This window comes from Dipodomys spectabilis, unplaced genomic scaffold (genome assembly GCF_019054845.1).
Source record: "Dipodomys spectabilis isolate Male_0828 unplaced genomic scaffold, ASM1905484v1 ptg000002l, whole genome shotgun sequence".
NCBI lineage: Eukaryota > Metazoa > Chordata > Mammalia > Rodentia > Heteromyidae > Dipodomys > Dipodomys spectabilis.
In genome coordinates, this window is record NW_024870679.1 from 11,056,668 (window position 1) to 11,068,943 (window position 12,276).

A 12,276-nucleotide genomic window follows, 5' to 3' on the forward strand; every position below is an offset into this window, starting at 1 on the left:
CAGAGATGAAAGCAGGTGCTAGCACATTCTAGACAAGAGCTCAGTCACTGAGCTATACTACCAGGCCTTGGTGTTTTGGAGGTAGGGTCTTGCTATATGTCCTAGGCTGGTAGTGAACTTCAGATTTTCCTGCCTTTCCCTCTCAAGGGCTGGGATTACTGACATGTGCCATCATGCTTAGTGTCTCGCATTATTCTCAATGGATAAAATCTTTTCAGTAAGACCAAATTATGACTCTTGTAAGTGGTTTGGTACCCACAAATTCCAAGTTCTTATTCTTCACTCCTCTCAGATTTTGTTCTTGTTTCTGTGATAAACAATCCAGTAGTTTCCTTTCTTCCCTTTTTCCTTCCTTTGCTCCCTCCCTTCTTTCCTCCTTTCCCCCCCTCCTTCTTTCCCTCTCTCCTTCCCTCCTTTCTCTTTCTGTTTTTTCTCTCTTCTTTCTTTCCCTCCCTCTCTCCCTTCTTTCCCTCCCTCCCTCCCTCCTTCCTTCCTTCCTTCCCTTCTCTCTCTCTCTTTCTCTCTCTCTCTCCCTTCCTTTCTTTCTTCCTTCCTTTCTTCCTTCCTTCCTTCCTTCCTTCCTTCCTTCCTTCCTTCCCTTCTCTCTCTCTCTTTCTCTCTCTCTCTCCCTTCCTTTCTTTCTTTCTCCCTTCCTTTCTTTCTTCCTTCCTTCCTTCCTTCCTTCCTTCCTTTCTTTCTTTCTTTCTTTCTTTCTTTCTTTCTTTCTTTCTTTCTTTCTTTCTTTCTTTCTTTCTTTCTTTCTTTCTCCCTTCCTTCCTTCCTTTCTTTCTTTCTTTCTTTCTTTCTTTCTTTCTTTCTTTCTTTCTTTCTTTCTTTCTTTCTTTCTTTCTTTCTTTCTTTCTTTCTTTCTTCCTTCCTTCCTTCCTTTCTTTCTTTCCATTATCAAAGCCTCAGTGTGCTTGGCAGGTAGGTGCTCTACCACTTGAGCTGTACCTTCAGTCCAGTCTGGGTCATTTATTTCTTTTTATAGGAGTGATTTTTTTTCAATGAAATGTCTTTCTGTGTTGTCAAAAGTAGTGAGTAGGCTCACAGTTTTCTTAAAGAAAGGATGCTTTAGAAAATAAGATTAAATATGTTTATTTTGAGGCATAAATCTTTTGGAAAAGGATGGTTAGGGTAGCATTCATAACAGACTTAAACAATTATTTACAGGTTTGTAGAAAGCAGTCTTAAAGGCCAGGTGGTCTAGAATCTGAATAAATGAATCACATACACTGCAGGACTTTTTTTTTTTTTTGGTGCCTATACTGTAGCTTAAACTCAGGGTCTTGACACTCCTGAGCTTTTTAAGCTCAGGGCTATTCCTCTCCCACTTTGAGCCACAGTACCACTTCCAGCTTTTTGGTAGTTAATTGGAGATAAGAGTCTCACAGACTTTTACTTCCCCGGGCAGACTCTGAACCGTGATGCTCAGATCTCAGCTTCCTGAGTAGCTAGGATGACAGGCGAACCACTGATGCTCAGGTTAGTACTTTTTGTTTTGTTTTGAATCAGGACTTTGGGCTGTCATGTGGTTAAGTTATTCCTCAGGCCTTCCTCCACAGGAAATGTCAAATACAGTAGATGCTGGCTGGAAAGCTGTGGGGTACATACAGGTAGCTCTCAGCAGACATTTTCTTTATTTATATATGCAGGGAGCAGGCAGGAGAGGTCCTTGTTCAGGATAATCCATTTTAGGTGTGAACGAGAGGTACTGAGTCCTGTGCAAAACAGTTGTCCTATTCCTACCCCCATCCTGCAACTTTCTTCCTTACCCATCCCCTATGTAGCTTCTCCCTGTACCATTCCCCTACGTGGAATGTTCTTTCTATTCTTATTCTAGCAGAACCTCATGGACAGAGTTCCCACTCAAATTCTTTCTTCTTTTTTGGAAGAAAGCTCTGTCCAACACCGCTCTCTTCCTGTCCTGGTCATCCTTTTCAATGGGAAGTGGCAGGAGGAGAGGCGGCTGATGGTATAAATGAGAAGGGATCAGAGACTGCGAGTGCTTGGGAGCCACATTGGCTTGCTGTGCGAGCTGCATGGTGGTCTGGTGAGCCCAGTCTGTTTCTTGGCAAAGCTCCATTCACGGAGCCCCATGAGGTGCAATAGCATAGTGTTGGTCCATGGTGCTGGCTTTGTGCAGGTCACCGATGCTATTGCCATTCTACCACAGTGTTACACTTTATTGCTTTTTACATATAAGATGTGTACTTTGTACTACCTGAAACCAATGGATGGTCGCAAACATGCCACATGAAGTAGGCCCAGACGCAAAAGGACCACTGCTGGATGATTGCAGTTCAATATGGCCGCCAGAGGTGTCCAATGAGTGGAAGCTAGCAAGTGGGGCGGTGGTCATCAGGGAGTGGCGTGGGAGGAGAGGGGCATGGGGGTTGGGAGGGAATGAATGCTGGGTTTGTTCTAGAGATGGGGGGGTTGAGGATGGTTGTGCAACACTGAGAATGTAAGAAAATGCACTGAACTAGATACTCAATCCTGGTGAATAATTGTAAGAATAAATAAATACTACATATGGCGAATAAATGCTTGTGGTGTTATTATTTGCAATAGCTGAAGGTAGTATCAACTCAAGTCAGTTAATGGGTGAATGGATTGTAGTATGCTCCCCACAGTGGAATATTATTACTCAGTTAAGAAAGTGATGACAGGGGCATGGAGCAAGATAGGTTGCATTCAAAATGGCAGCCCCTTTGTACAACTACTTAAAGGTAACAGTGGCAGGAAATTGTGAACCGGTTAAAATGGTTGTGTTAGCTTATGTAGAATTCACCTCAGTGGCAGAATATTTGTCTTGGTATTGCTTTTATTGCACCTTGGAGTGAAAAACATTTGGAAGGGTTTTTTTTTTTTTTGGGTCTGGTCGTGGGGCTTGAACTCTGGGCCTGGGTGCTGTCACTCAGCTCTTCAGCTCAAGGCTAGCGCTCTACCACTTGAGCCACAGCGCCACTTCCGGCTTTTTTTTTTCATTTTGCTTTATGTGGTGCTGAGGAATCAAACCCAGGGCCTCAAGCATGCAAGGCAAGTGCTCTACCACTGAGCCACCTTCCCAGCCCCTGGAAGGTTTTTGTTTTTTGTTGTTGTTGTTGGTCGTGGGGCTTGAACTCTGGGCCTGGGCGCTGTCCCTCAGCTCTTCAGCTCAAGGTGAGCGCTCTATCACTTGAGCCACAGCGCCACTTCCGGTTTTCTGGAGGTTAATGGGAAATAAGAGGCTCATGGGCTTTCCTGCCCAGGCTGGCTTTGAACCGTGATCCTCAGATCTCAGCCTCCTGAGTAGCTAGGATGACAGGCGTGAGCCACTGGCCCTGGCGACATTTGGAGGTTTTTTTTTGTTTTTATTTTTAGCAGTACGCAAAATGTAAGTTTTAAGAACTTAATATGTATGTAACTTAATATGTAAGCTTCACATATTAAGACATATTTGTCTTATTCTGTAAGCTGCCTGTCTAATGAATATTCCTGCTCCTGTTCTACCCCATTCCTTCTTCCCACTCTACCCCCCTTCTTCCCCTCAAGACCTTTCTATTAACCTCCTTTATTCTATCTCCCCTCTCTTCCCCTCCCCTCCCCCCACTCCCCTCTCCCTCTATTCTTTTTTCTCAATTACTATTATTATTATTATTACTATTATTTGCTTGGTATCAGTTTAACTTCTTATTTGGTCCTGTACTAATGATTATGGGGGAGGAGGGTCTTACAGTATATACTAAGAAGAATTATCTTTTATATGTGATCTCTTCTTCACATGTAAAAGATTACACCAAGCTATCTAAGGGTTCCCTTGGAGTACTTCAATAGATTTTTAGGTTTTCAGCCAAACACTCATATGGTGATTAATAAGAGTTTCCTGCAAACCATACATCTTAAGTTTCAATGTCCACTGCCAGTAAGTAACGTGTAAGCAAGATCTGTCACACCAGGCTGCCTCCTCTGCAAAACCACTGTGAACTTCAAAAATGCAGTTACGCAGAGGCCCTGGGCATGGGGAGGAGGAAGAACCTGGTGAGGAGACCATCTGGAGAGGAAGGAAGCTACTTGAAGCAAACTCCTTGATGTTGATTTTTAACCTCAGGGCTGTGGCAGTCAGTGCAGACCCCAGGTAGCAGGGAATCCAGTGGCAAAACTGAACATTTTCTGGTTTAAGAGATAAGAGGGCCAGGTACTGGTGGCTATGCCTGTAAGCCTAACTACTCAGGAGGCTGAGATCTGAGGATTGGGATTCAAAGACAGCTTGGGCAGGAAAGTTCTTGAGACTCTTCTCTCCAATGAATCAATAGAAAACGGGAAGTGGCGCTGTGGCTTAAAGTGGTAGAGTGCTAGCCTTGAGTGAAAAAGCTCAGGGACACTGCCCAGGTCCTGAGTTCAAGCCCCACAACTCACCAAAAAAAAAAAAAAAAGACCAGAGGACTGATGGTTAGTGCAGCGGCTGCTCCTAGAGGTAAGGTGGTATGATCCTGGAAACAAATGTTAGGAGGGGATTCTAAACCCTATTTGTCCATATCGTAGTTTGTCTCCTGGTCGCATGCATGGGTCTAATGAAAGAGCCCCGGGAAAGCCTACAGCTCATAGGATAGTTAGATGAGTTACTCAGTATGTCCCCCGTGGTCCGAAGCATGAGAAGAGCCAATGGTGTCTCTACTGTGCCCGAGCAGCATATCCAGGTTTTAGCAAGGACACTCGGGCAACGGCAAGGAAGTCCAAGTCATCCCGGTAGGAGAGAAAAAAGACTATCATCTGTCCAGACATACCATAATCCTCTACCTGGCAAGTCCTCAGGAATCTGCTAAAACCACTACTGAAAGAGGTTAAGGAGACCACAAGGATGTTTCTAAACATGGCCAGTGAACAATCAAAAATTGGAAACTAGGAAAATAGAATCTGATTCATCATAACCTTGAAAAATTATTACTATTTTGTTGTGTTCGTATTGGGGTTTAAATCCTGAGCCTTGAGTTTTGTGTTCTTGCTTAACTTTCTCTGCTTTACCTATTGAGCCACAGCTCCACTTTGAGCTTTTTGCTGGTTAATTGGAGATAAGCATCTCACAGACTTTCCTGCCTTGTAGCTTTGAACCTTGATCTTTGCATCTCAGCCTCTTAAGCATCTAGGATTACAGGTGTGAGCCACCAGTACCTGTCTATACCCGCAAGAGAATAGGTTTAATAAATACAAGGCTCTACATGGAAACTTACAAAAGACACTTATGAAACTTACAAAAGAGACACATTTTCCAGTGTTAGAACCTGCAGAACTTCAGCAACCAAGAGTGGGCTTTGCTGTGTTCCTTTCCAAAAGGGGAAAAGAGTCAGTGTGGCATGGCTTGATTAACCGTCCTGCAGCCTGGCCACCTAGTGGTAAGAACTTGCTCAGGGAAGAATGTGATGAAAATGGCATTTCCCCTCCATGGTCTTCCCCCAAACCATCACTGCACCCCAATCATGGGAAAAACACCAGAAAATACAGTAGCGCATACTCTACAGACCAACTGCTGAATTCCTTGCCAGCCACTTTCACCACTGTTGAGGTCATCAAACACACACACGCACACGCATGCACGCACGGGCACGCACACACACACAGAGGGCAAGTATGAACAATGATCACAACCAAGAGAGAGCTAAGGGAACAAGACAAGTAAAACCAACATGGCTGCCGCCATGGGATCTTGGAATAGAAAAGGACATCAGCTGAACACGAAGGACATCTGAGCACAGTGGGAATTTAGCTATGAGTGTTACTACTGCGCTGTTGTAAGAGACAGTAAGGTCATCACTTCTTATGTGAGCACAGCGGAAACAGGCGTGAGGTCCATGGTAACTGAATATTGTCTTTGCAATCTTTCTGTTAGTCTCAAAGTAGTTTTAAAAGCAAGATATAATTTGAAGACAGACATCTACTAAGCCTTTGATCTAGATGCTTATTCTAAACCTATGTCATTGTCACAGGAAGTGACTCTGTAGCTCAGCCACCTGCGTAGCTAGGATGACAGGTGTGAGACACTCACACTGGCCATTTCTTTTTTCCCTGTGCCATTCTTCTTGCCCCTGGGGTGATGTTTCAAATAAGCCATTGTATCCAGCCCTCATTGCTCGCTTGAGGTTGCAGGAAGTGGAGGGCGGCCACTCAGGTGGGTGGAGGCTGGCTCGTCTACTCCTAGCCAGATGCCTTAAACACTGTATGAGTGGATGTGGACAGGCTTCGTGGGGCAGTTTCTAGGACCCGCTTGTATTGAATATGGGGGTGACCTGCAGGCGAAAAGGGAAGAGGCGTTACTTAGTTGCCCCCATTTGACTGAGGTGGAGCCAATGCATTGTCATACCCTGACACGTGCTGTGGAGATGGCGGTTTTGGACAATGGCTTTTGAAACCTTGAAGTTAAAGGATTATGACAGAAAACCCGGCAGGCTCTGAGGCATGCTTGAAGAGCCCTATTTCCTGTAGCCATAAGGGCAGTGTGTGCTTCAAAGAAAGTCCATGCCGGACTCATAAAGCTGGCAGAGCCATGGAAGAATGTATGGGTGAAAGCCAGGGTCAGGAAAGGGTAGGTGTCCCCTGGCCCTTGGATTAGGGGTGTTTATTCAAAAGACCTCAGAAACGTAAACTTGCTGATTGCCCAGAACACTCCATGCCAGCAGAGGGCGCTCTCTCCTGGGTAATACAAACTAGCACGAATCTGGATGGAGGGCGGACAGTTAAGGCTAGGAATGAGAGAAGAGAATTTACTGACCCACGTATATGCTTCAAAGCAGGATTGATTTAAAATCTTGGCAAAGAACACAGGGATAATACGATATGCCTCCCTCCCCTATTTTTCTTATTGTGGTACTAGGGCCTCATGCTTGGTAGGCAAACAGTCTACCATAGGAATAACATGCTGTATGTATTCTTCTTAGTCCTTCCCCCACCCTGCCACCCCATCCCTTGTACTCGGTCTTGTACTTCCTTAGTTTGCTTGCTCACATGGTTCTCTACCACTTGAACCATGCCTCCAGCCCATTTTTTGCTAGTTATTTTGGAGATGAAATCTTATAAAAGTTTCTGCCTGGGCAGACCTTGGAACCATAAATCTCTGAATTTCAAATTCTCGAGTAGCTAGGATTCAAGTCAGAAAGTCACCAGTGTTCAACTCTTACTAGTTTTAATATAACCTAACTTGTCCCCATAGACCAGATTTGTGCTCTTAGAGAATGTCAGAATTTCTTAATCAGCTCCCTTCAGTCATAATGGGTCATGGGGTTCACACTGAGCTGAGTGAAAAAGAAGGGCGATAATCTGAGAAGAATAAATATGGCTGGTTCACCACTGGTCAGCACTGGGCAAGCTGGCAAGACAACACCAACCCGAATCTCCAAGTATGAGGTGAATGATTACATGCATCTTTTGGTTGAGTTTCTACCAAGTCAGTCTCACTCCCAGGTCTTTCACAAGTGGGCACACTTGCCTGACCTTTTACACAATTGCTTTGCAACGTGCGTACTTGTCAGAGGTGAAAATGAATATTTCTGTAATGAGGTATAAAGGTCTTTCCATCTTGATGGAAAGTTACGATGCCAGTTAATGTTACACAGACGAGATATTCTAAATAGCTTTATTCTTAAGTTTATCAAGCTCTTGGCAGAAATACTTTGGTATCAATGCAGCAAAAATAATGTTGGTCCCCCTCCCTCCCTCCCTACCTCGTCCTTTGCTGAATCATTGGAAAAGTTAAACGTTGATTTTTTTTTTCTCTAGGTTTCCTTCTTTGGAATTTTTCCACAAATAATGACTACCATTTATTCACATGGCTTAAAACGAGTATAATTATAATTATTTTTGAACATTAGGATAAAAGAAAAAGAAGCAAAAAAAAATCCAGAAGAGAAATCTGCCGACATTTCTTAGTTTCTTTCTCTGCAGGAAGTTTCCAGAGGTGGCACTGACTTTAGATCACTTTTTTCCCAAGCTTGGCCATTCTCATCCTTAACGCTGTAGATTAAAGAAAAACACAGGGTTATATATTTTAAAAAAGTCTTCATTGTTACTCTAAATGACTATTTCTTAGAAGGCAGGAAAGTTTAGAACATACCTCAGACGTTTTATCCGATCATGTAAGCATTGTGTGAGTAGCACAGAAAGACAGTAGAAATAATTAAGCTATGGTTAACTTAGGGCCGAAGCAGGTTCAGAACTAGAAGGAACCTATTTCTACAAAGATTAGCAGAATTAGTAGAGCAAGCACAGTACACATGGAATGAATACAGAATTAGCTCACACTCTTTCAACCAGACACAGACAGACATTTCTTAGGTCAATGGCTGTATTTTGTATATGTTCTTAGCGCAGTACTACTACAAAAAAGATATTAACATTTCAGTTATATTTAGGTTATTTTTGAGCTCATTAAAAGTGGTTGTCCAAGAGATGGGCACTGGTGGCTCCTGCCTGTAATCCTAGCTACTTAGGAAGCTGAGATCTAAGGACTGTAGTTCAAAGCCCACCTGGGCAGGAAAGTCCATGAGATGCTTATCTCTCATTAATGACCAAAATGCCTCAGAAGTGGAAGTATTAAGTGGTAGAGCAACATCAGGCAAGTGAGACTCTGGGCCACTGGTGGCTCATGCCTGTAACCCTAGCTACTTAGGAGTCTCAGATGTGAGGATTGAGGTTTGAAGCCAGCTGGGGGCAGAAGAGTCGGCAAGACTCTTTATCTCCAATTAAGCACCAAAAACAGCTGGAAGTGGAGCTGTGGCTCAGGTGGTAGAGAGCTAACCTTGAGCAAAAAAAGCTGAGGGATAGTGCCCAGGAACCGAGTTCAAGCCCTCGTACCAGCACACAGATAAAAAAATTGTGATAAAATAAATATGCCTACAAATCTGCTGCTGATAGGCTGGCTGTAGAAAGCATTTTTAGATTGCCAATTTGAATGTGTAACACCCTGTCTCAGGCCTTAATGTTTAAGACAGCAGGGTATAGATAGCTGCTTTGGTCACATTCAGAAGTGCAAGGCACTGATTTAATAATCACTTTAATGATGTCATGTTCCATTCCTGTATAATGGTCCAAGAACAAGCTATTTTTTTTTTTTTTTACTAAATGCATGATTTTGTTTAATGAAACAATAAGGCATATTTTCTCACTTCTCTACCATTTATTAGCTATCCATTAGCTAAAGAAATGACCCTATCTCTAAGAAGGCCTTTTGTATAAATAGAAGGAGGGAAGGAAGACCAATCTTGGAACACTCCTGTGATCCTATCATCCTTCCACTTGCATATAAAATACTTTCGTTTCACTGAAGTTAGAGGACATTATTTCCATTGCAACTTGACACTGAATGATCATTTCTTGTGACCGAGGCCAAGAATGGCCGCATCTGGATTTAGGATGGATGGAGAGAATCTCCTTTGCTCCGTGGCCCAGAGGCTGTGGTTTTGCCCAGCAGGAGAGTGACAGAGGAAGGGACATGGAGGCTTCATCAACCTTCCACTCTTGGCTTTTATGGACCTCCACATCACCAGTGGCAAAACTGAGCACAGTCAGGGCCTTTGGAAAGGTCTCTTTTAAGGCGGAGCAAAATCCCTTTTTCCCAATTACTCTTCACCTTGTGATTCTGTGAATCAGGTACACCTCTGTGTATCTGGACATTTGGTAAAGTTTGTTAGTCAGCATTCCTGTCTCTCCTTCCTTCAAGCCAATGGCAGGTGGAGATGGTATGGATTCCCAGGAAAGCAGCTGGCAATGGTGCAGCAGCTAACAAGCCCCGCCTTCTGTCCCCATAGCAACTGGGGCACCTTAGAGGAAGAGAGCTTCTGTCCTTTCTCTCCTTCCTGGATTCCATTGGCTGCCACAAGGCTGCCAATTCCAGAATGAAAAGCTGAGGCTTCCCATCTTTATCTTGGAATCCCATTCCTGTCTCTCAAAGGGCAGCATGGAGCTAGAACTGCTATTGACAGGGGGCTGCCAGCTGTGTGGCTGGGAGGTAGTGGGGGTCCCAGGAAAAACTTTCTGGGGGTCATACAATGGCAGACATGTCTGGGCATTGAGCTGTATATTCGTCTGTAGCTATGCTATCATTACATGAGCACAAGGCATGACATTGTCTCAAATTGTGTGTGCGTGTGTGTGCGTGCGTGTGTGTGTGTGTGTGTGTGTGTGTGTGTGTGTGTGTGTGTGTGTGTGTGATGGTTTACCTTGACCTAAAATTGAACTAGAAAATTTTTGTCTTCAGAAAAATCAAGTGTCCACAGTCCTATACTTTTTCTTGCATGCAGCTTGCCAAATTAAAAAAAATCACTTTATTTAATTAGTGTTAGTACTAAGGATTAACTCAAGGTCTTGGGTTTACTCATGGCTGGTGCTCTACTGCTTGAGCCACATCTTCACTTCCCAACTTTTTGCTGGTTAGCTGGAGATTAGAGTCTCTGGCTGACTTGGAACCTCGATCCTCAGATCTCAGCCTCCTGAGTAGCCAGGATTACAGGTGTGAGTCACTGGTATACAACCAAAACATTGCCTTTTAGATAAGGTTTTTGCAAGTATATTTATACCAAGGGAAAAGAAACGAAAAAGTTTAAATTATTATGCCTGCTGGGACTATTTCTATTTGATAGGAGACCTATTCTATAAATAGAAGAATTGAATTAAATGGTGGCTTTTCCAGTATCAGAAGCATTCTCAGAGGGCTGTGGTAAGATCTGTGCATGTGGAATGAAAATACCCTGAGAGCTGTGTCTTCTGTACATATGGAGACCCTCTTCCCCCCAGGATAGGAGACTGTACCGTTTATGTATTTTAAAAACTCATTTCAATTTATCAGCTCTGAAATACGTGTTCTGAGTTGGAAAACAGGGATGTAAAACAATGCCACCATGGAATGTAGAGCATTCTGTTTGTACTGGACTTAGATTGATAGCACAGAACTGTGTATTGTTACTTTGTCTCCAATAGGTTTTCCTGTTTTCACTATTCTACTTCAGTCCCAGTGGTTAGTGTTGTCTGGAAATGTTAGTCACTTCCGGCCATTTTTCTTGAGGGTAAATGTGTTAACATGGTTTGGGGCTGCTTGAGAGGAGCTGGCTAGTACCCACACTTAAAAAGGGAGATTATTATAATTATTAATAATAATTATTATTTGTGGATAATGTCATGGCTGTTGGCCATATTGACTGTGTTTTCTTTGGTGGAAGTCTCCTGTATTGTTTTAAAAATGAATTTAAGATGCAAAATATGATCAGCAAACAAAGCTCCTTCTCAAAACAGAAAGAAATTTAGTATTCTTTGGTTTCCATGGTCATTTCCAATGAATGAGGAAGATAATCAAGGTGGACACATCTCCCAAGATTACAAATGCTTCAGATTCCTAATTTTCAAATTCTAACACCTAATTTAACTCCTGTAAAGAATGAGAGAGGACTCCTTTTTATTGTATTATTAGCAACCCCAGATTGGCTTTAGGGTTTATTGATGAAGAACTACTTTGAATTATTAAGACACTGACATTCTTCTATAACAGGTCTATTTCGGACTAGCTAGTACTTAATATTTATTGCTGTTTGATGAGACTTCTTTAATTAGAGGCATTTAAAATTACTATCCCTTTCTAACATCCCAGTACCTGTAAGTTTGATTTACATTTTCAGTTGTGATGAACACAGATATTCTAATTGATGTGGTCAGGTTCTTGTTTGTTTGTTTTCTCTAAATGATAGTAGAATGTGATATTTCAGTGATATTAAGGAATCTAAAATTGAAGAGCTATCAAGTTGGCAGGAAAAATATTCAAATTATATTTCATTCAATGTCAAGATAATTAAATAGCTACAAAGCTATAGAAACTTCATAGAGAATGGGAAATGCAAATAATAAAAAAGAAGAAAAAATATGCTAAGTTAGAGAAGACTAAAGTAAAATGTTATAGGTAGCTGATGTAAGAGAAATGGACTTTCTGTTTCAAAAATGTAGACATATTAAGGAAATAATATTAGTAAGACTATAAAAAGTACAGAGAAACAAGATAGTACAGAGAAGTAGCAAAATACTCTGAAAATATTTTCCCACCTTGTATTTTCTTGCAAAATTAAGGCAAATTGTTAACTTATGTAGAGAGTTCAAATCATGTCGAGGCACAAACAAGAAATTGTCATCCAGTTCTGCTGGGGAAAGATGTGTCACCAGTGACCTAACTTAACAGCAACTCAGCACACATTCACACACAGAATTAAGCCATAACAGACAACTTTCAAGTTACTACGCAACCAACCCAACTTCCAAATAAGG

General features: G+C 42.4%; 1 protein-coding gene across 1 annotated transcript in view; it reads right to left on the reverse strand.

Moving 5' to 3' along the window:
- Positions 1–7,700: 7,700 nt before the first annotated feature.
- Positions 7,701–12,276, reverse strand: part of Palmd (palmdelphin) — a 49,774-nt gene continuing 45,198 nt past the window's right edge. Inside the window, exon 8 of the mRNA XM_042678101.1 lies at positions 7,701–7,986. Coding sequence (XP_042534035.1) covers positions 7,943–7,986 — 44 coding nt within the window. The 3' untranslated portion in view covers positions 7,701–7,942. The remainder of the gene's footprint in view (positions 7,987–12,276) is intronic.